This window comes from Garra rufa, chromosome 17, assembly GCF_049309525.1.
Source record: "Garra rufa chromosome 17, GarRuf1.0, whole genome shotgun sequence".
NCBI classification, from domain to species: domain Eukaryota; kingdom Metazoa; phylum Chordata; class Actinopteri; order Cypriniformes; family Cyprinidae; genus Garra; species Garra rufa.
In genome coordinates, this window is record NC_133377.1 from 18,111,133 (window position 1) to 18,131,691 (window position 20,559).

Here is a 20,559-nt window from a genome sequence, read left to right on the forward strand (position 1 = left end):
TAGACAATTTTTTTTTTTTGGCACTCAATCTTAACAGTACACTGACTTAAGAGTAAGTCCAGGCTCTCCTAGAGATATAGCCGATGTAATGGTATACAATCGATGAATATGGTTTACAATTAGCCAAAACCTACTGAATATTTTGTCGTAAATTCAGTACTATGCTATTTAAATAAAGCTATTTTATTTAATCGTCTTTACTTTATGATATTTCGTTTTGCATTTGAAATGACATTCGCAGAATAAGGTCATAATTCAGTTGTAATAAAATCACAACAGGAGCAGAAACTCCAGACTCCACTTCTCTCGTGTTTATTAGTGACGCAGCGCTGTCTGTTTCAGCATTGGATAAGATCCCTCTAGAGGGCGTGGATGGGGAAATTTAACATATTAACTTGTTGGACTGGAATCAGTTGAACAGAAGCCGTCGGTTGAGGAAGACACGGAAAGGCTCTGAAGCCTTGACAGGCTTTAAAAATGGGAATTTTCACCGTTTTGTGTTCTGTGCTTCTTCTCGGTGCTGCTGTACCTGCCTGGAGTGGTGAGTGTGCTGTTTCGAAGCAAAATGGTTACTTTTATTTATTTCATAAAAATGAAAGTAAAACAAGTGTCGTCATCATGTGATGGGGTTTCTCAATATGCTTAAACATATATGTTAACATAATGATTATTAAAAAGAATCCAACTTATTCCCGAGTGTTGGTTAGATATGTTTTGTTGTAGGGCCTACAGGTGTGTCGGTAAAATGGCGCAGGTAAACAGGTACATAAATACTTTCGGTTTTGTTACGTCATCTCGACTAGACCTACTCTTCTAAACTTAAAAGTGATCGCTTTGTGTATTTGTACAAAGCTACTTTAAATGTAAAAACAAAACAAAAACAAAGTGATCGATTGAATAATAAGGGTGAAATAATTTTAACTTCGACTTTTCGTAGACCAATATACTTTATTACAGACTGTTATTTTATTGAAGTGTTGCTCAGATAATACAATAAAAACCAGCATTCTTATTTGGAACAATATTAAAGGATTCTGGATTTGCAATGGAAACAAATAAGATCTGAGTAAAACCGAAAGTATTTATGTACCTGTTTAGCTGCGCCATTTTACCGACACACATGTACAACGATTTTTTTTTTATAGTAACAGAGTTGAATTTAAAATTTTAAAATATGTTTGTACAAATACATAAAGTATCAGGAATATAGCCTACATTATGTTAACTGAAAGCGATCACTTTAAGTTTAGTAGAGTAGTCCCATAATAAACTTAATTTTTTCAAGGAAGTTCCTAAACTACAGTTTTTATTATTTGAGTCCAACTGATCTAATGTCAACATGATTTATTAAAATTAAAAGGCTTACCCGTTTTTTTATGTATTTATATTATTTGTAAATATCGTAACGAGATTTTCTCCCTACATTAATTTAAGTAAAAGTTTCTATGCTAATTGAGAGATTTTAGATAATGAAATCTAAAGGTGATGAAACATGGGGCAACTTTGTGAGCAATATTGCTGGGGCATTTTCCCACTGAGAATGGACAGCAAATTTCAATCTGGATTGGTCGTGGTTGCCAGTAGATGGCAACATTTCCCAGCAACATTGACACACAAGCAAACACCATTTTTGCCTTGCTTAAACAACCTTACATTAGCTACACTCTTAAAAATAAAGGTGCTCTAAAAGGTTCTTCACAGCGATGCAATAGAAGAACCATTTTTGGTTCCACAAAGAACCATCTCTTTCTTTCCTTTTCATAATCTAAAGAACCTTTTGTGAAACTTAAAAGGTGTTTCAGATGTTAAAGATTCTTTATGGAACCATTTAGACTAAAAAGGTTCTTCTGTGGCATCGTGAAGCACCTTTATTTAAAATGTATTTAAAATGAGCAAGTCTTTTATTATTATTACTATTGGCCAACATGGTGTAAGTAACTTACATATTAGACACAATGTTGCCAGTTAACCTACTTTGTCTATTTTTGCTCTGTCAACAAAAATAGTTCCAACAAAGCCTCTGCTAAATCATTGGTTGTGTGTGGCACAAGATGGTATTTCGTACATGAAGTCACTTGTCAACACCCATAGGCTAAACGATTTATCTATGAAAATAACAAGTAGTGACTATTCAGATTTTTATTAAGCTATTTTGGTATTTTCCGATTTCTTTCTTTTCTTTCAGAGACACACTCGTTGTACTACATTTACACAGCTTTATCCAAACCTGTCGATCTGCCGGGCATCTATGAATTCACTGCTATGGGTCTGCTGGATGACAGACAGATTGACTATTACAATAGTGAGGAGCAGAAAAAGATTCCCAAACAGCACTGGATGAAAGAGAAAATGCAGGCGGATTATTGGGAAAAGGGCACCCAGTCCAGAAAGAGCAAGGAACAGTGGTTTAATGTGAACGTCGACATTCTGATGAAGCGTATGAGACACAATGAATCAGGTGAGGATTATTGATACAGCTTAACCTGCATATACATATAATCATATTTTATTTTTTCTACCATTTTAAATTATATTATCAGTATCTCACAAACTTGATTAATGTCTGTTTCAGATGTTCATGTTCTTCAGTGGAGACATGGTTGTGAAGTTGAGAAACAGGGAGATGAATTAAAGTTTTCCAAAGGCATTGATGAGTACAGCTATGATGGAGAGAACTTCCTGTCTTTTGATGATAAGGATTCTCAGTGGGTTGCTCCTGTAGATGCAGCTCTTCCAACCAAGAGGAAATGGGATAATGTGCCCATCCTAAACCAGTACACCAAAGGATACCTGGAGAAAGAGTGTGTGGATTGGCTTAGCAAATTCAGAGAATATGGAGACAAGGAGCTCAGAAGCGGCTGTGAGTAATGTACAATATTTGTATTTGTTGATTGTCTGCAGCTGTCATAGAGACAGAACTCACTGATAAACTGTTTTCTGTGTTCTCAGCTCCTCCAGAAGTTAAAGTGTTTGCAAAAAGGTGTAAGAGTGACAAAACCAAAGTGAAACTCACCTGTTTTGCCACTGGCTTCTACCCCAAAGATGTGACTTTGCTCATAAGGAAATATCGCGCATCCCTGCCTGAAGATGAGATTGAATCCTCAGGAATCAGACCAAACCATGATGAAACCTTTCAGCTGAAGAAGAGCGCAATTATCCGGGAGGATGAAGCAGCAGAATATGACTGTTTTGTGTCCCACAGAACCCTCGAAAAACCAGTTATCGTCACATGGGGTAATTAAAGCATATAGACAGAAATATCATATGCTAAACAAAAGGCTTTTAAATAATGGATGTACATTTCCCCCCTTCTTTCTGCTTGTCAAATCCTTGATAAGTTTGGACAGTTAAAATATTTATCTTTTTTTTATTTTTATAGATGGAAAATGCAAGGACTGCACAAAAGAAACTATCTTGGGTGCGGTGATTGGAGCAGTGGTTGGAGGCGTTGTTGTGCTGGCAGCTGTTGTGCTTGTGTTTTATTTCTTGAAGAAGAAAAACATAATTGGTGAGAAGTGAATGAATAATGATAATCCACACACATTCTTATATTTGGTTTTGTGTTTTCAAATGAATCATTTTCCACAAGAAGAAAATTCTAGTGTAGTCGATATATAATGAATAAACCTCACTTTATTGTGCTATACTGTTGCTACACTACTGTTACTGTTCCACTATTTAGTGTTTAGAATGTTAGTTTGTTTCTTTTATCTATTTATTTATTACTTATTGTTCTCTATATGGTATCTGGTTATTCCATTGTTCCGTACCACAGGGTGCATACAATGACATTCATTTAACAAATAATATTGAATGGATGTACTTGAGATATGATTATAGGGGCAGATTGTTTCTGTCCCAGTCCTTTTGGACCATTATTTTACATTACATTTACAGTGCAATGAGTAATCAGAATACATTCATTTTTCTTTCATGCCCTTTAGCTTTCAGCAGGAATGACCAGGCTCCCAGGGTTGATGATGAAGAGAATGTTGGTCTGAGAGGTACCAGTTATCACATTTCCAATATTTAATCATGTACCAGGCTATGTTACAATACACTTTAACATTGCACTGTTTCTTCAACAGAACAAGAGAATGTTAGTGCAAGCCCACCAGGTGATTATGTTTAAGATATTCCGTTTACCAGGTTGATGTTAAATGGTTTATTAAATGTCAGCTGTAAACATTGTTAAAATAGATGTGGAATCAAAGTGTAATATACGTAGAATGCCCTGGCATTGGAGATACATGTCCAGTGGAGATACAACATTTCGCTTTGCAGTTCAGAATCTCTGATGTGACTTGCATTGCTGTTTAACTTGAACATCTGTATGTTGCAATACATGTAACTACTGATTACAGTTGATTACAGTGTAACGAGTAATCAGAATACATTTATTTTCCTATCATGCCCTTCAGCTTTCAACAGCAGAAATATCCAGGAACCTAGCAGTGATGAAGAGAAAGCTTCTCTGCAACGTACCGGTTATTCTATTCGCAGTATTTAATCAATCTAATGTACCAGGCTATGGTAAAATATGCTTTAACATCTCACTGTTTTTTTCAGCAAAACCAGAGAATGCTAGAAATAGATCAGACAGCAATGCTAACCCATCTCAAGAGAAATCAGGTACTTATGTTTTAGATGTTAATTACATACATACAATTTGTTTATTAAATGTCAGCTGTAAAAATCATTCAAATGAATGTGGAATCAAAGTGTAATATAATGTCCTGGCATAGGAATGGAGATACAAGATTTCACTTTGCAGTTCAAAATCTCTGATGTGACTTGCATTGCTGTTTAACTATATATCTGAATGTTGCAATACATCTAGATAAGACCCCCTCCGAAACAGGAAGTAAGGACAGTGTTGACTCAGGTAAATGTTCTGTTTATTTATTCAAATATTGGCTATCTCATGCTTTTTTTAAAGTAATGCACCAAAATAAGAATGCATCACTTAATGCATAATTTTTTCCCCTGTAATCCAAACTGGTCTAATTGTGCATCAGTTCAAAATCTCTGATGTGACTTGCATTTCTGCTTAACTTGAATATCTGAATGTTGCAATACATCTAGATAAGACCCCCTCCAAAACAGGAAGTAAGGGCAGTGTTGACTCAGGTAAATATTCCGCTTATTTATTCAAATATTGTCATTTTATAACCATTAATAATCATTATAATCATTTAATGCATTATTTTTTTCCATTACACATACACACACAGCAAGAGTATCCAAAGCCTCATGAGTTCAGTCTTTTCACTCCTGTTTTGCATACATGCTGTTTTTTTTCCTTTTCTATTTTTATTTATTTGATTGTAGTGCATCCCTATTTATTATGGCATCTCATGCACAGCATGGAGAAACACATTTCATTGTTTTTCAACAGGACGAGACAGTGCCGGCACAACTACAGACAACAGTTCTAATAATTCTCAGGAGGCAGTGAACAATGGTAACTATATGGTTACTATATTTAAATATAAAATCAGTGCAGCCAGAAGGATCACATTGACACTTTTCTATTTTTTCATAGGGTGAGGTTAGCACAGGAAAAATATCATTTGGTCAACAAAACTGAACATTTTGCAGGAGTAGGGAATCAGTAGGAGGTGTAGAGAAGACGAGTTGCATGTGAATATTTGGGAAGGTTGAACATACGCTGGAGATTGTAACATTCTGAATGAACTCCAAATGTTTGATTACATACACCTGACCAAAAGTGATTTACAGTAATCAGACAAAAACAGACTTTAGGGCCAGTGCCAGGATGCAGGTAGCTATTTTGCTGAGCATTCTTACACAATGAAAATACTCTACATTTGGGAATACTAGAAATCCACTGTTTTCAAATAGGAATCTGGTGTAGACTAGAGTAGTGTAGCTACCAACCATCAGTTGTCTAATATTTAGCCACTACCAATAGTAAATTGAATAACAAATATTTATGTCTGTATTTCAGTGTGAGGACTCCAGTGGTGAAAGCAAGCCTACAGAAGCACTGCTAAATCAGCCTTGATTCAGAACCAGAGCATTATTGAACATTTGCAATGGCAGTTTTGTGGTTGTGGTAATGGCATAGACAGTCCTGGCAATCATATTATTGGAATTTCTCTCTAATTTTTAAACACTTAGTTTGAGAGAGTTATGTTTTCCAGATTAAGTACCTAAAGAAAAATATTTTCTATAAACAGATCTGATTTTTCAGACTTACCATTATTGCTACTTCTAAATGGCCAGAGTAGACACATTTGTACTGTTTGTGATATTTTTAATAGATTTAGTACCAATGAAAATAATCCAGAGCATACCTGACAAATGATCTCATTTCCTAATAATAATTTAGAATAAAAAAAGTACATTCTCTTGAATATCTTACTCTGTAAATATCAAAACTGTAAATATTGTGATTGTTTTACATTTTGTTTTATTACTCTTCAATCATTCTTCATGATACCAAATGGATCAGTGGTATCAATCAATGTCTGTTGGCTATGTGGGATCTATTTATTCTTAATATATATGTGGTATAAACATGGTTTCACCTGTTTTAAGAAAAATAAGCATTACAGCTTTTTCCACTGTCAGAATGAACTGTCTAAATCTGCTTTCTAATGTTTCACTTAGAGTTAAATGGAAACAAGGGTACAGCCACATGGTTTTATTTCTGGTTTCTTTTTTTCTAAATCTGTTGAATACACTCTAGCTGTGCCTTATAATTGTGATATAATATTACAATTAAAGCCTTCTTTAACCATATTGTTGTCATTTTTTAAGTTACTAGATTAAGGGTTTTATGAGTAAGGGTTCATCATTGTACAGTCGTGGCCAAAAGTTTTGAGAATGACACAAATTAGTTTTCACAAAGTTTGCTGCTAAACTGCTTTTAGATCTTTGTTTCAGTTGTTTCTGTGATGTACTGAAATATAATTACAAGCACTTCATACGTTTCAAAGGCTTTTATCGACAATTACATGACATTTATGCAAAGAGTCAGTATTTGCAGTGTTGGCCCTTCTTTTTCAGGACCTCTGCAATTCGACTGGGCATGCTCTCAATCAACTTCTGGGCCAAATCCTGACTGATAGCAACCCATTCTTTCATAAACACTTCTTGGAGTTTGTCAGAATTAGTGGGTTTTTGTTTGTCCACCCGCCTCTTGAGGATTGACCACAAGTTCTCAATGGGATTAAGATCTGGGGAGTTTCCAGGCCATGGACCCAAAATTTCAACGTTTTGTTCCCCGAGCCACTTAGTTATCACTTTTGCATTATGGCACGGTGCTCCATCGTGCTGGAAAATGCATTGTTCTTCATCAAGGGGGGCAAGGTTAGAGAGTCGGACTTGTAACCCAAAGGTTGCGGGTTTGAGTCTCAGGTCCGGCAGGGATTGCCGGTGGGGAAGGTGAATAACCAGCACTCTCTCCACCCTCAATACCACGACTGAGGTGAGTCCCTTGAGCAAGGCACCGTACCCACAACAGCTCCCCGGGCGCCGCAGCAATGGCTGCCCCACTGCTCTGGGTGTGTGTTCACGGTGTGTGTGTGTGTTCACTACTGTGTGTGCGCACTTGGATGGGTTAAATGCAGAGCACAAATTCCTAGTATGGTGTAGTACTTGGCCTCACTTCACCTCCTTTCCTTTCCAAACTGTTGTTGGATTGTTGGAAGAAGTTGCTGTTGGAGGGTGTTTTGGTACCATTCTTTATTCATGGCTGTGTTTTTGGGCAAAACTGTGAGTGAGCCCACTCCCTTGGATGAGAAGCAACCCCACACATGAATGGTCTCAGGATGCTTTACTGTTGGCATGACACAGGACTGATGGTAGCGCTCACCTTTTCTTCTCCGGTCAAGCCTTTTTCCAGATGCCCCAAACAATCGGAAAGACGCTTCATCTGAGAATATGACTTTGCCCCAGTCCTCAGCAGTCCATTCGCCATACTTTTTGCAAAAGATCAATCTGTCCCTGACGTTTTTTTTGGAGAGAAGTGGCTTCTTTGCTGTCCTTCTTGACACCAGGCCATCTTCCAAAAGTCTTGGCCTCACTGTGCGTCAGATGCGCTCATACCTGCCTGCTGCCATTCCTGAGCAAGCTCTGCACTGGTGGCACTCCGATTCCGCAGCTCAATCCTCTTTAGGAGACCATCCTGGCGCTTGCTGGACTTTCTTGGACGCCCTGAAGCCTTCTTAACAAGAATTGAACGTCTTTCCTTGAAGTTCTTGATGATCCTATAAATTGTTAATTTAGGTGCAATCTTAGTAGCCACAATATCCTTGCCTGTGAAGCCATTTTTATGCAACGCAATGATGGCTGCAAGCGTTTCTTTGTAGGTCACCATGGGTAACAATGGAAGAACAATGATTTCAAGCATCACCCTCCTTTTAACATGTCAAGTCTGCCATTCTAACCCAATCAGCCTGACATAATGATCTCCAGCCTTGTGCTCGTCAGCATTCTCACCTGAGTTAACAAGACGATTACTGAAATGATCTTAGCAGGTCCTTTAATGACAGCAATGAAATGCAGTGGAAAGTTTTTTTCGGGATTAAGTTAATTTTCATGGCAAAGAAGGACCATGCAATTCATCTGATCACTCTTCATAACATTCTGGAGTAGCCTATATGCAAATTGCTATTATAAAAACTTAAGCAGCAACTTTTGCTATTTCCAATATTTATGTAATTCTTAAAACTTTTGGCCACGACTGTAAATCTTGCTCCACCAACAGCCCAGATATTATAGTTTTCGGATTGAAATCAATTATTGCTGGTACAAAGGTTGACATGGTTAGTTGATACACAGTTCTTGAGACATTGATAGATGATAAGCTACACTGTCTGGAAAACAAATGTTATTATTATTTGTTTTATTTGCTGACAAATCTGTAAACTTAAAATGATTTAAAATTATTAAGTCTTTCATTGAATTTGTTTTAACATTTGCTAAGATTTATTGGTTTTATAGTTTACATGTCAAAAGTCTACTATAAAGGCCTGTTTACATCAAGGCAAATATTTGGTGTGATAAACTTTTAGTTTGAATGGCCATTAATGCATTTGTTTAGACTGACATGAACATTTGCATATGGTCAATCAAATGCATTTTTCACTGAGAGGTATTTTAATCAGTGTTGCCAGATCTGTAAGAAAAAGAAAGAAAAAAAACAGCCCAATTGCTATTCAAAACTAGCCCAAAGATAGCCAGTCGCATTTTCAGTGGTTTTCCTCTCCTCTCTTTAAGGGTGAACATCTATTTTGCAAAGAGGAATATAGCAGATTCAGAATCAAGCAACAAATCATATTCTGTGTTATTTGGTAAACACCATATTGAATACACAACTCTGAAAGACTGTTTGAAAGCATGTAATAAACTACCATTTGACTTCTATTTTACAGTCAGGGAGTTTTTTCTATGGATATTTTTGCCCATGTTGCGTCATGTTGCTAAAACTTGGCTTTAAAGCAAGGTGTGAACTTGGTGGAAAAACTTATAAAAATTGCATTAATAAATTATGTTATTAATGATCGAGCACTTAACTGTTCATCAGACTGTTGTTATTTTTAAAGGTAATACATCGAGCTAGTCTGTGGACTTCGGCTTGTGTTGATTTAGCAACCTTGCCTCACTACATCTGCCCAGATACGAATGAAATCATAGCTCTGTATTTTCTATTGGCTAACCTTCCTCCGCCATTTTACAACCAGATTCCTGTTATTGCGTTGGGTTGCTGCGTAGCTGTGATATTAGTGAACTTAAAATTAAAAAAGTTGATAGCCTACTTCATTAAAAGCTTCCCAATCATGGGCAAGTTTGTCACGACCAAGATGTTCGTTCTGCTTGGTGCTTTTCTTCTCTTTGAGCCATCACTTCAGACAGGTAAGCTAAACGATCACATTTTGCTTTGTTTGTCAGAGAAAGAAAGTGAAAGTATCAGTCTAACGTTACCCTTCCTGGTTTATAACGGCTTTGAATTTAAATTTGATTACGAATGTATGTTAACATCGTACAGTTAAAAAGTGTATCTATATACTCATTTAGGTATAAGAGTTTTGTCAACTTAAAAGCAACTATCCACGAACTTGATGTCCTCAACGTCGATCAACATGGCAGCGCAGGCCTGTAACGTTACTTACCAACACCGTTATTATTGCTAATAAAATGCCGCACAGCACAGGTTCAACTCGATTATGTCTTAGCTGCCTTATAATAAAAAAAATAAACGAACAGTCTCACATAATAAACTGAAAATATGAATTTCACTTTATTCGGCCTTATTCCTTTGTCTCTCAGCAAATTACAGGCTAGGCCTGGCTCTCTATATTGATATATTTAGTCTGTTCAGTTCTTTCTGTAACTGAAATGTTTTGAGACTGTCTTGTGCCACACTCACCTCATGTTGTATTTTCCTCAAAATTGTTGCTATCTCTTTTATTTCAGTAGTTCATATAATTAATGTTATATTTCTCTTTATTGCAGAGAAACACTCGTTGTACTACATTTACACAGCTTTATCCAAACCTGTCGATCTGCCGGGCATCTATGAATTCACTGCTATGGGTCTGCTGAATGACAAACAGATTGACTATTACAATAGTGAGGAGCAGAAAAAGATTCCCAAACAGCACTGGATGAAAGAGAAAATGCAGGCGGATTATTGGGAAAAGGGCACCCAGTCCAGAAAGAGCAAAGAACAGTGGTTTAATGTGAACGTCGACATTCTGATGAAGCGTATGAGACACAATGAATCAGGTGAGGTACATTGATACAGCTTAACCTGCATATACTTGTTTTTATGCACATTTTTTATATTTTTCTTTATCATCTCGCAAACATTTTAATTTGGGTCTGTTTCAGATGTTCATGTTCTTCAGTGGAGACATGGTTGTGAAGTTGAGAAACAGGGAGATGAATTAAAGTTTTCCAAAGGCATTGATGAGTACAGCTATGATGGAGACAACTTCCTGTCTTTTGATGATAAGGATTCTCAGTGGGTTGCTCCTGTAGATGCAGCTCTTCCAACCAAGAGGAAATGGGATAATGTGCCCATCCTAAACCAGTACACCAAGGGATACCTGGAGAAAGAGTGTGTGGATTGGCTTAGCAAATTCAGAGAATTTGGAGATGAGGAGCTCAAAAAGGGCTGTGAGTGAATGTACTATATATATTTGTTGATGATACGTAGCTGTCATATAGAGATATAAGATATGACTGATTAACTGTTTCCTGTGACATCAGCTCCTCCAGATGTTCATGTGTTTGCAAAAAGGTCTACCAAGGACAAAACCAAGCTGAAACTCACCTGTTTTGCCACTGGCTTCTACCCCAAAGATGTGACAGTGCTCATTAGGAAATATCGCACATCTCTGCCTGAAGATGAGATCGAATCCTCAGGGGTCAGACCAAACCATGATGAAACCTTCCAGTGGAGAAAGAGTGTGGAGATCCCGGAGGATGAAAAAGCAGAATATGATTGTTTTGTGTCCCACAGTACCCTTAAAGAACCAGTTATCACCAAATGGGGTAGGCAAAGTGAAAGCATAAATAAATGAATCCCAAATTAATCTCACATAAAATTTCACAGCTCATGAAAAAATATGGATTTTTTTTATTAGTGAAGTATGGAGCAGTTTTGCTCAGTTATGTTTAGTTCTAAATTGATAGCCTTAAGCGAAAATTTGTAATTTATAATAATTTTGGAATAAAGTAAAAGAGCTTAACATTAACTTTATGAGATTCATACTAGGTTTCAATGAATACAAAATAGAAATGTTATTGTTTAATTTTTGATAGAATTTACATTCAATTAGAAAACACTGATGATTTTGCCTTGTTAAAGGGCAAGCATATGCTCTGTTAATGACAGCCCAAATTTTAGCAAGGGATATTTCTCTCACACACACAAAAAGTCACAGCTCAGCTTGGACAGCAGGCAGGTACCAATTGAGCTTTCTTTCGCGCCTTAATCAGCAAATACATACAAAGTTACGTCAGAATGACAGTCTTGAGGATTATCCACGTAAACGCGTATTGTTTCCAATCTGCATTTTACACCAAACCAGCAGGTCCACGACTTCTTCAAGCCCTAACAGTATTACTGCTCTGTCCCATTGCCGTATTGGACTCAACAATCCGTTCCAGTTCAACTTCCTCGATTTCAAAACAAGTGTGTGTTCAAAATGTAATGAAATGCTTATTCACTGGACTTCAGTCTTCACTGGTCAAATCAACGTCACATGCTGCAGTACTGCAAGATGGTGGCGCCCTTGCTCCAAAAGCTATAAAAAACATCCTTTATTCTTTATAATGGTTACATTAATCGTAAACTTGACTGACTGCTTCTTTTTCACTTAAACAATGGAATTTAATGTCAGTCTTCTAAATTCAGTACATTTCAGTGATTTTATTTTCAATTTTTGTTGTTGCAGATGGAATATGCCCAGACTGCAAAGGCTCCATGGGTATTGGAATTGGGATTGGAGCTGTAGCTGTAATAGTTGTTGCTGCAGTGGTCTGCTTTCTCCTTTTTAGGGCTAAAATAATTGGTAAGTATTACAACATGATTGCAGATTCTGGCCACACCGTTTTTTTTTTTTTTTATATATAAATGTGACCCTGGACCACAAAACCAGTCTTAAGTCGCTGGGGTATATTTGTAGCAATAGCCAAAAATACATTGTATGGGTCAAAATTATTGATTTTTCTTTTATGCCAAAAATCAATAGGAAATTAAGTAAAGATCATGTTCCATGAAGATTTTTTGTAAAATTCCTACTATAAATGTATCAAAATGTCATTTTTGATTAGTGATATGCATTGTTAAGAACTTAATTTGGACAACTTTAAAGGTGATTTTCTCAGTATTTAGATTTTTTTGCACCCTCAGATTCCAGATTTTCAAATAGATGTATCTCGGCCAAATATTGTCCTATCCTAACAAACCATACATCAATAGAAGGCTTAATTAGTGAGCTTTCATATGATGTATACATCTCAGTTTTGTAAAATTTAACCTTATGACTGGTTTTGTGGTCCAGGGTCACAAATAAGGTGCTTGAACTATTAGAATTGATAGGAAAGCTTCAGAGAGAGAGAAAAAAAATAGATATTTTTTTCCCCACATGGGCAGTATAAATGACCAAAATCTTGAAATAGTTTAAATCTATACTAGTCTGGTTAAGTTAAACAACAAAAGTCTGCTTTACAACTATAACTATTTTTTTGTTGTGCTGTGCCTAATTGTTCACTTGTTTGTCTCAGTCCCTGACAGCAATGCATGTAGACTGTTACTGTATTTATCCTCTTTATTTGTAATCCTCTGTAGTTTTACCACAACGGAGTAACGTCAATGGAGCACAAGGCAATCATACAAATGGAGTAAATCAAAATCCTCTCCTAGGTAAATGTTTGAGAACACTGAAATGAAGAGAATCTGTATTTCCCTTTAGATAATTGTTACACTGTGTACATGTATACAACAGTTTTATCACTAGAGCTTGGGTAGATGTGACTGGTTTCTGACTTACAAAAAAACCTGCTTAAAAATACATAGAGAGTATGTTTTGACAGGGAATCTGTTTTTCACTTATAACGGACATTCTGGAGTGTGTTTCTTAAAAGCATTGTTAGCAAGTTAGCAACACAGTTTAACGATTTGGTGTTTTACCAAAATCATAGTTCCAATGAACATTCACAAAGAACACCACAAATTTATCTTATCCTGTGTTCACAACAGGGGAACAGTCCAAGCTAGGCCCTGGAAGACCACGGTCTTGCTTTAGTTTAGTTTACCTCCAAATTGCCTCAACACACCTGCCTGGAAGTGTCTAGTATGCCTAGTGATCGAGTCAAATGTATTATATAAACTCATTTTAAATTACCAGATATGTCTTAGATAAACAATTTTATCAGTTACCGTTAAGAGAGACAAGTTTCCATTATACCACCACTAGCAAATATAATTAATTGTTTATTATTGTTATTGTTTATTTGTATAATTAACTGGCTGCTAACACACTTCAACCCATTAAACAGATGCATAATTTATGGTCAATTAAAATGAATAAGCTTTCTGTGTCCATCTCATTTTGTATTCCTCTTTGGATTTCCCAGAGAACTATAGCAATGGACATGCACCAACAGCAGCCAATGGAGGTAAGCAGTTAACAGTGCAGGTACAGCAGAGAAATCTGCTGCTGTTTTCTAAAATAATGTGCCAAAGATAGAAAATGACATTGTTGATCCATTATGTGCATCATTGTTTGACTTTTACATAATGCAATCAAATTTCTCAAACAATAATATATGACATTATAAACGTTTCATTGCAATAATTATGTAATACTTTACGCATTATGTGCAGTTATTATATTCTGGTACCATAGCATTGTGGTCCATTTGTGACTTTCTTTGGTCATCAGGTTCAGCAGAGATGTTCAGTACAATAATGACTATATTTTTTAGTCATAAAGTACAATGTAAACATGACTGATTATAAGCAGAGATTCACAAAACAAAACTTCGACAGCCCTATATTCATAACAAGGCTTTTTTTTTATCATGCACATGTGGCCAGGCCTCTCAGGGCCCTTGTGGAGCCGACACTGGTGTATCCCTAATTAGAAGCATACAGTATGTATTTTACTAAATAATTCTAACCTGTTTCTCCTTCGTTTTCTTCTATTCAAGGATCCACTGAAGTGAAAGTCATCGTCTAGCGGAAAAGTCTAGCGTATGTATTCCAGAATTTTGTTAAAGAAATTTATTTTATAGTCATGTTATTCTGCAATATTGATGATGATTTCTTTTTGTGCCACAGGAAGCAGGAAAAACCGTGACTGAAGATGTTGATGGTCATTTAGATTTTTTTTTTTACCATGTGCTTTGCTTTCCGGAATTCTCTAAGGGTGGTATACAATCTGGACAGAGAGTCAGGCATGTGTTACGTAAACTGATAGATTGTAATGACTGTTATATTCATGCTACCTTCAGACTATGTAACAGGAAATTATGCTCATGTGTGATGAGAATGGATGTGGAAGATGGGGGATTTTTAACTGTTAGCATTCTTAAGCTCAAGGAAAATGTAAAATATCTGGAATAACACCTTTGGCCAAACAAAGGAAGTTATGATAGTTGTAGTCGTTCACTGTTACCATCAAAAGCATTTATTTAAATTAGTTCAAAAATTTCAGTTGATATCTATGTCCTTTTGTTACATTAATGCATTTGGCAAATGCTTTAATCCTAAATGACTTGCATTGCCTTCAGGGCATTTCATCAGTCGATACATTTCATGGAACTCAAACTCAGAACCCATTACTAGTACTTGCTTTACTCTTACAGCTACAAGTTTGAGGTCAAAATATGAATTTAAAAAAAATAAGTGTTGAGCTTCAGCTTTGAATAAGCAGTGTTATAAGGTTATTTTGATGCTACAAAACAACTGTTTTTTTTATATTTAGCTTTGTTGACTGCAGATGAGCTTTTTTTATTTTAGTATTAATAACATCATTTCACTATGCAGAATTAAAGCATGAGAGTAAAGTCAGCACGACTGACTAATTAACTGAAGATTCATTGTTACCTATATTACCTATATATGTATGTATATGTATATATATATATATATATAAACAGATTTGAATGAAACATTTCAATAACTTATGTTAAATAGCAATATTTTAAGTTAAAGTTTATTATATTTCATAATACGCACCTTACCTTTTTACTGTCAGTGTGAAAGTGGCCATTCATGAATTTAAATGCATAGTTCACCCAAAAAAAGAAAATTCTGTCATTAATTACTCAGCCTTCGTTTATCTTCGGAACACAAATGAAGATATTTTTGATGAAATCCAAGAGCTTTGACCCTCTATTGAGAGCAATGTAAATGAAATTTTCCCAGACCCAGAAACATAGTAAGAACATTGTTAAAAAAAAAAAAAAAGTCCATGTGACAGTGTTTCAAAGAAAACTAAAATAATGACTCTCGATAATGATCATTTTTGGGTGAACTATGCCTTTAACATTTGTTTTGCAGCTTGATATTGCAAAAAGGTGTTTCTCACCATATATTTTTTACTGTGTTACATTAGTTTTTAAATACACTGGTTTGTAGCTCTCATGTTCAGAATTTCAAGAATTTATCAAGTTTATTGAGGTTGTTTAAGTGTTTCACCACATGAAGTAAATAAAACCAGTTTTATTTCATACATGTAAATTTCTGGAACCCTAATTTTTTTGGGGGGAAAGGTGGGGGATTTCATTGGTTTTATATTTCAAATAAGAACTTAAAACACAACATGCTTCAAGCTGTTAAAAGTCAAAGCTTTCTATTTACATGTTATTGCAGCATTGCAAGTTAAACTAACCTCAGAAACTGCTCATGACTATTAATAACAACTGAACTTTTGCAAGAATGAAGTTAAGGTTTGCATGTTTCTGAATCCTTTAATTAAATCCAAAGTATAAACACAATGTAAATTAATGGAAGGTAGTTATGTCTAGTATTAATAATTACGCATCTTTCCCCAAATAGTTGACCGTTCCCAACTGATATCAAACGTTTCTCTTCCTCTAGAGCACCCTAGGAAGTTTAAATCTCTATCCCAGGACAGTTGGATGTTTTAGTCTCAAGTGCTTGCCAGAACATACATTGTGTAAAGATATAGATACAATTTTATTTTAAACATCAGACATCACAAGAGTATTCACACACTCCCATAACCAGTCGTGGCACTATACAGAAATAAAGCATGGGACACCACAGAGAGTGAAGTTAGCACAACTGATTAATTAACAGAAGATTCATTGTTACCTACTTTTTTTTTTAAACAGATTTGAATGCAACATTCAGTAATTTATGAATGTTAAATAGCAATATTTTAAGTTAAAAGGTAAGGTGGATATTATGAAATAAATCCAATAAACTTTATGTAAGTGCGAGTGTGGCCAGTAATGAGTTCTAAACCTGCAAGACCTTTGTTTATCTTCAGAACACAAATTAAGATATTTTTGATGAAATCCAAGAGCTTTCTGACCCTCTATTGGGAGCAACGCAACTGAAATGTTCCCAGACCCAGAAACAGAGTAAGAACATTTATAAAAACATTTAAAATGTGCAACTGTAATTTCACAAAGCTACAAGAATGTTTTGCATGCAAAGAAAACTAAAATAATTACTTTATTCAACAATTCTTATCTTCTGCATAATTGTCCTCCATTATCAAAAGTACCACAATACTACTTCTGCTCAAAAACAAGACGCAGCTTGGTACTCTTGATAATGGCGGAGGATGGAGGGTGAGTAATTAACAGTTTTCTTTTTTGGGTGAACTATGCCTTTAACGTGTCTGGCTTCTAGTTTTATTTGCTTCCAGTAATTATTAGCAGTTTTGCTTCTTGATATTGCAAAAAGGTGTTTCTCACCATATATTTTTACTGTGTTACCTTAGTTTTAAGTACACTGGTTTGTAGCTCTCATGCTCAGTTTCTAGCATTGAGTTTATTGAGCTTGTTTATAAAGTGTTTCACAACATGAAGTAAATAAAACCAGCTGCTATTAAGTTTTATTTTTACACTGTCTGGAACCTATTTTTTGGGGGGATTTCATTGGTTTTATATTTCAAATAAGAACTAAACACAAAACATGCTTCAAGCTGTTAAAAGTGTCAAAGCTTTCTATGTTATTGCAGCATTGAAAGTTAAACTAACCTCAGAAACTGCTCATGACTACCCATAACAACTGAACTTTTCTAAGAATGAAGTTAAGGTTTGGACGGATGTGAATCCTTTAAATCCAAAGTATAAACACACTGTAAATTATTGGAAGGTAGTCATATCTCATTAATAAGTTGTCTCCCCCCCCCCCCCCCCAAATTGTTAACCGTTCCCAACTGATATTAACATTTACTCCACCATCTCTTCCCCAAGAGGGCATGCCGTGAGCACCCTAGGAAGTTGAACAGATTTGTCAGATGTTTCAGCTGTGATAAATCTCTATCCCTGGACAGTTAGATGTTTTAGTCTCAAGTCCTTGCCAGATCAAACATTGTGCAAAGATAGAGATAAAATTTTATTCAACATCAGACAAACAAACAACAGTATATTCACACACTCCCATTGCCTGGACCTCATTCACAGAGACTGCAAAAAAAAAAAAAAAAAAAAAAAAAAAAAAAAAAAAAGTGGTCAGCAAATTCACATCAGCAAGCAGTCAATAGAATTAAGTCACTGAAATAGATCAAACATTTGGTTGAATTAATGCATGCACATTTTTAAACACACCTTTCCATCAAAGCAGGTCTCTTTGCAGGGTGACCCAGAGGGCATGCACACTTCAGTAGAGCACATGAAGTAAATCTGTGTGCAGGAAGGAAAAGCATGCACCACCAGTTTGTCTTTCAAAATCGTGATTCTGATCATGTGTTTGTGTACTTACCTCCTCATTCAGGTATTTACTGGTGGAAGAATCCATGAACTGAAAGGCTTTGATCTCAAAGCGGCGCTTGTGCCGAGTCTGAGGAAGATGTTTCATGTAAAGTATAGAGGTGCTGCCAGAGTCAAGAGGATTAGGGCATCTGCATATAAGTGTTACACAAGAATCAGTGCTGAACAAAAATAGATCCAAACATATGCATATCAACCTCTTTACGGAATTAACTTAAGGTGAGACACTACAGGTGAATAGGGTAAACAAAAAAAAAAAAAAAAAAAAAAAAAAAAAAAAAAAAAAAAAAAAAAAAAAGCAAATAGTCATCACCTTACTAACTCTGTTAATTGCAAAGATGTATAGTTGTAATCAACTATGTAATGTTGTATAAAATCAAGTAATGAAGTACATAAATTATATACAAATAAATCCCTCTGTAAAAACCTTCAGGATATAGACAGGAATAAAAATTTAAAGTTTGGTGTGTAAGTGCTACTGAAAAAGAGACTTATGGCTGAAGTATAGGAGAAAATTCATTATGAGAAAACAGCCTTTATAAATATGTATTGCAACAAATCTACTGACAGATAAAGTGCTCTATAAAAAGTGCTTTAAAATATAGTGCTATATATCTATATACACACACAATATACATATTTAATATACATGTGATCTCTATGTCTCCAAATATAAATATATAGCTAGTCTGAAAAGACTTGTATATTTTTTTTTATGCACCTGTCAGGTTTTAAGATTTTGGGCTTTTTTTTTTTATTACATATATACACACACATATCTGATATAACTGAAACTAAAGGTTTAAGTGTAACAGACAATTATGGAAATATAAAGATTAATGCAAATTAAATACCCCCAATGGCACAGCCTCTTACCCCTCAGAAATCAGAATCAGGGCACTCCTAGCAGAGCGCGGATAGGCCACACAGTAGTGAACGATGAGAGTAGCTACAGGTTTTGGACACTTCAGACGCAACTCAAGATATACAGGCTTCCCCAGAAGAACACTTAGGGGCTGGTGACAGTGTGGATAAAACTTGGTGAAAGTTTCATCTGCCAAAAAAAAAATAAAAAAAAAAATAAAAAAGGTTGGGGCATCAATTAAGCATCTCAAACAGAAAGGGCTATGACAGTATGGCATATTCTATTACTACTTAAACCAGATCAATAGATCAAAAGATCACGGATATTGAACTTCACCCTCAGAGAGTAAAAGCTGTACTCCAAAAAGTCCTTCAGACTGCAGGTATGGAGGCAGACTTGGACTCATAACCATGTATCCGGCGCTCGCAAACACAGGTCCAGCAAACATATTATCGGCTGAAACCTTTGAGTAGCGGCATTCAACCAGCAGTCTGGAGGAAAAATAAGATGGATATAGGCACTGCATGAAGGATCGCAAAGACTTGGAACAATATGTACTTATAAAGGTGCACTGTAAGACCTGGGGGCTGTTTCATAAAAGATGCTAAGAAAAGCAGGGATTCAAGTCCAAAACCTGACTTGAAATACCCATCAAGTCAATCGGGACTAAAACAATTTTATAAGTGGCAATTTTATTTCACGAAACCTCAGTAATTTGATCCAGGTTTAGTGAGTCAAGATAATGTCAGCCCTTATTGCCAATCATGGATGAAGTCCATCCAACAAACGGTGAATATATTTGTGGCTTTTAAAGCATTTGAGATGTTGTGCTTTTCCTTGTGCATAACAGTTATGTTCTTAATCTATAAATGTTAGAAAATCATGCAAACATATCCATTTTGCTGTCAGGAGTGGGTGAGACTTACAAGGCTGAATGAGCTCTGCTGCGCACATGCACACTAAACAGACAGAACGCAGAATAGCGCAATCATTTTATAAAATATGTACATTCAAAATATTTGTTGTTGGACAAAATGTGACGTGCAGAATTTTAATCCAACATAAGTGTATTTTTAATGAGCAGTAACTGTAAAACAAATGTAAGATGGCAAATACAGCCCTAATTACTAGCGTAAATGAGTTCATGTATTCCTTTTATCAGTTATAATGTAGTCCATTTTCTATTATTTGTTCATTTTTAATGGAGTGATTTTAAAATTTACAGTTTTTAATGCTTT

General features: G+C 35.6%; 2 protein-coding genes across 2 annotated transcripts; both read left to right on the plus strand.

Moving 5' to 3' along the window:
- The first annotated feature begins 390 nt into the window (after nt 1-390).
- Nucleotides 391-6,766, plus strand: LOC141290314 (H-2 class I histocompatibility antigen, Q10 alpha chain-like). The gene is made up of 13 exons (XM_073822492.1): nt 391-541; nt 2,186-2,458; nt 2,573-2,860; nt 2,950-3,234; nt 3,380-3,508; nt 3,945-4,004; nt 4,089-4,118; nt 4,422-4,481; nt 4,570-4,632; nt 4,841-4,885; nt 5,086-5,130; nt 5,399-5,464; nt 5,972-6,766. The coding sequence occupies exons 1-13, from the start codon at nt 478-480 to the stop codon at nt 5,974-5,976; spliced, it is 1,413 nt and encodes a 470-aa protein (XP_073678593.1). The 5' UTR covers nt 391-477; the 3' UTR covers nt 5,977-6,766.
- A 2,942-nt stretch (nt 6,767-9,708) lies between these two features.
- On the plus strand, nt 9,709-17,585 carry LOC141289500 (H-2 class I histocompatibility antigen, Q10 alpha chain-like). Its single transcript, XM_073821608.1, has 9 exons — nt 9,709-9,885; nt 10,486-10,758; nt 10,864-11,151; nt 11,245-11,529; nt 12,435-12,551; nt 13,331-13,405; nt 14,119-14,160; nt 14,695-14,737; nt 14,825-17,585. Exons 1-8 carry the CDS (start codon nt 9,810-9,812, stop codon nt 14,721-14,723), a joined length of 1,185 nt encoding a protein of 394 aa, XP_073677709.1. The 5' UTR covers nt 9,709-9,809; the 3' UTR covers nt 14,724-14,737; nt 14,825-17,585.
- The last annotated feature ends 2,974 nt before the right edge of the window (nt 17,586-20,559 follow it).

Bases quoted from the DNA above. Each gene is read 5' to 3' on its own strand.
- LOC141289500 (XM_073821608.1), top strand. From the start codon at position 9,810: ATGGGCAAGTTTGTCACGACCAAGATGTTCGTTCTGCTTGGTGCTTTT. The intron at 10,759-10,863 runs GTGAGGTACATT...GGTCTGTTTCAG, and splicing joins TATGAGACACAATGAATCAG to ATGTTCATGTTCTTCAGTGG. The intron at 14,161-14,694 runs GTAAGCAGTTAA...CTTCTATTCAAG, and splicing joins ACCAACAGCAGCCAATGGAG to GATCCACTGAAGTGAAAGTC.
- LOC141290314 (XM_073822492.1), top strand. From the start codon at position 478: ATGGGAATTTTCACCGTTTTGTGTTCTGTGCTTCTTCTCGGTGCTGCT. The intron at 3,235-3,379 runs GTAATTAAAGCA...TTATTTTTATAG, and splicing joins ACCAGTTATCGTCACATGGG to ATGGAAAATGCAAGGACTGC. The intron at 5,131-5,398 runs GTAAATATTCCG...GTTTTTCAACAG, and splicing joins TAAGGGCAGTGTTGACTCAG to GACGAGACAGTGCCGGCACA.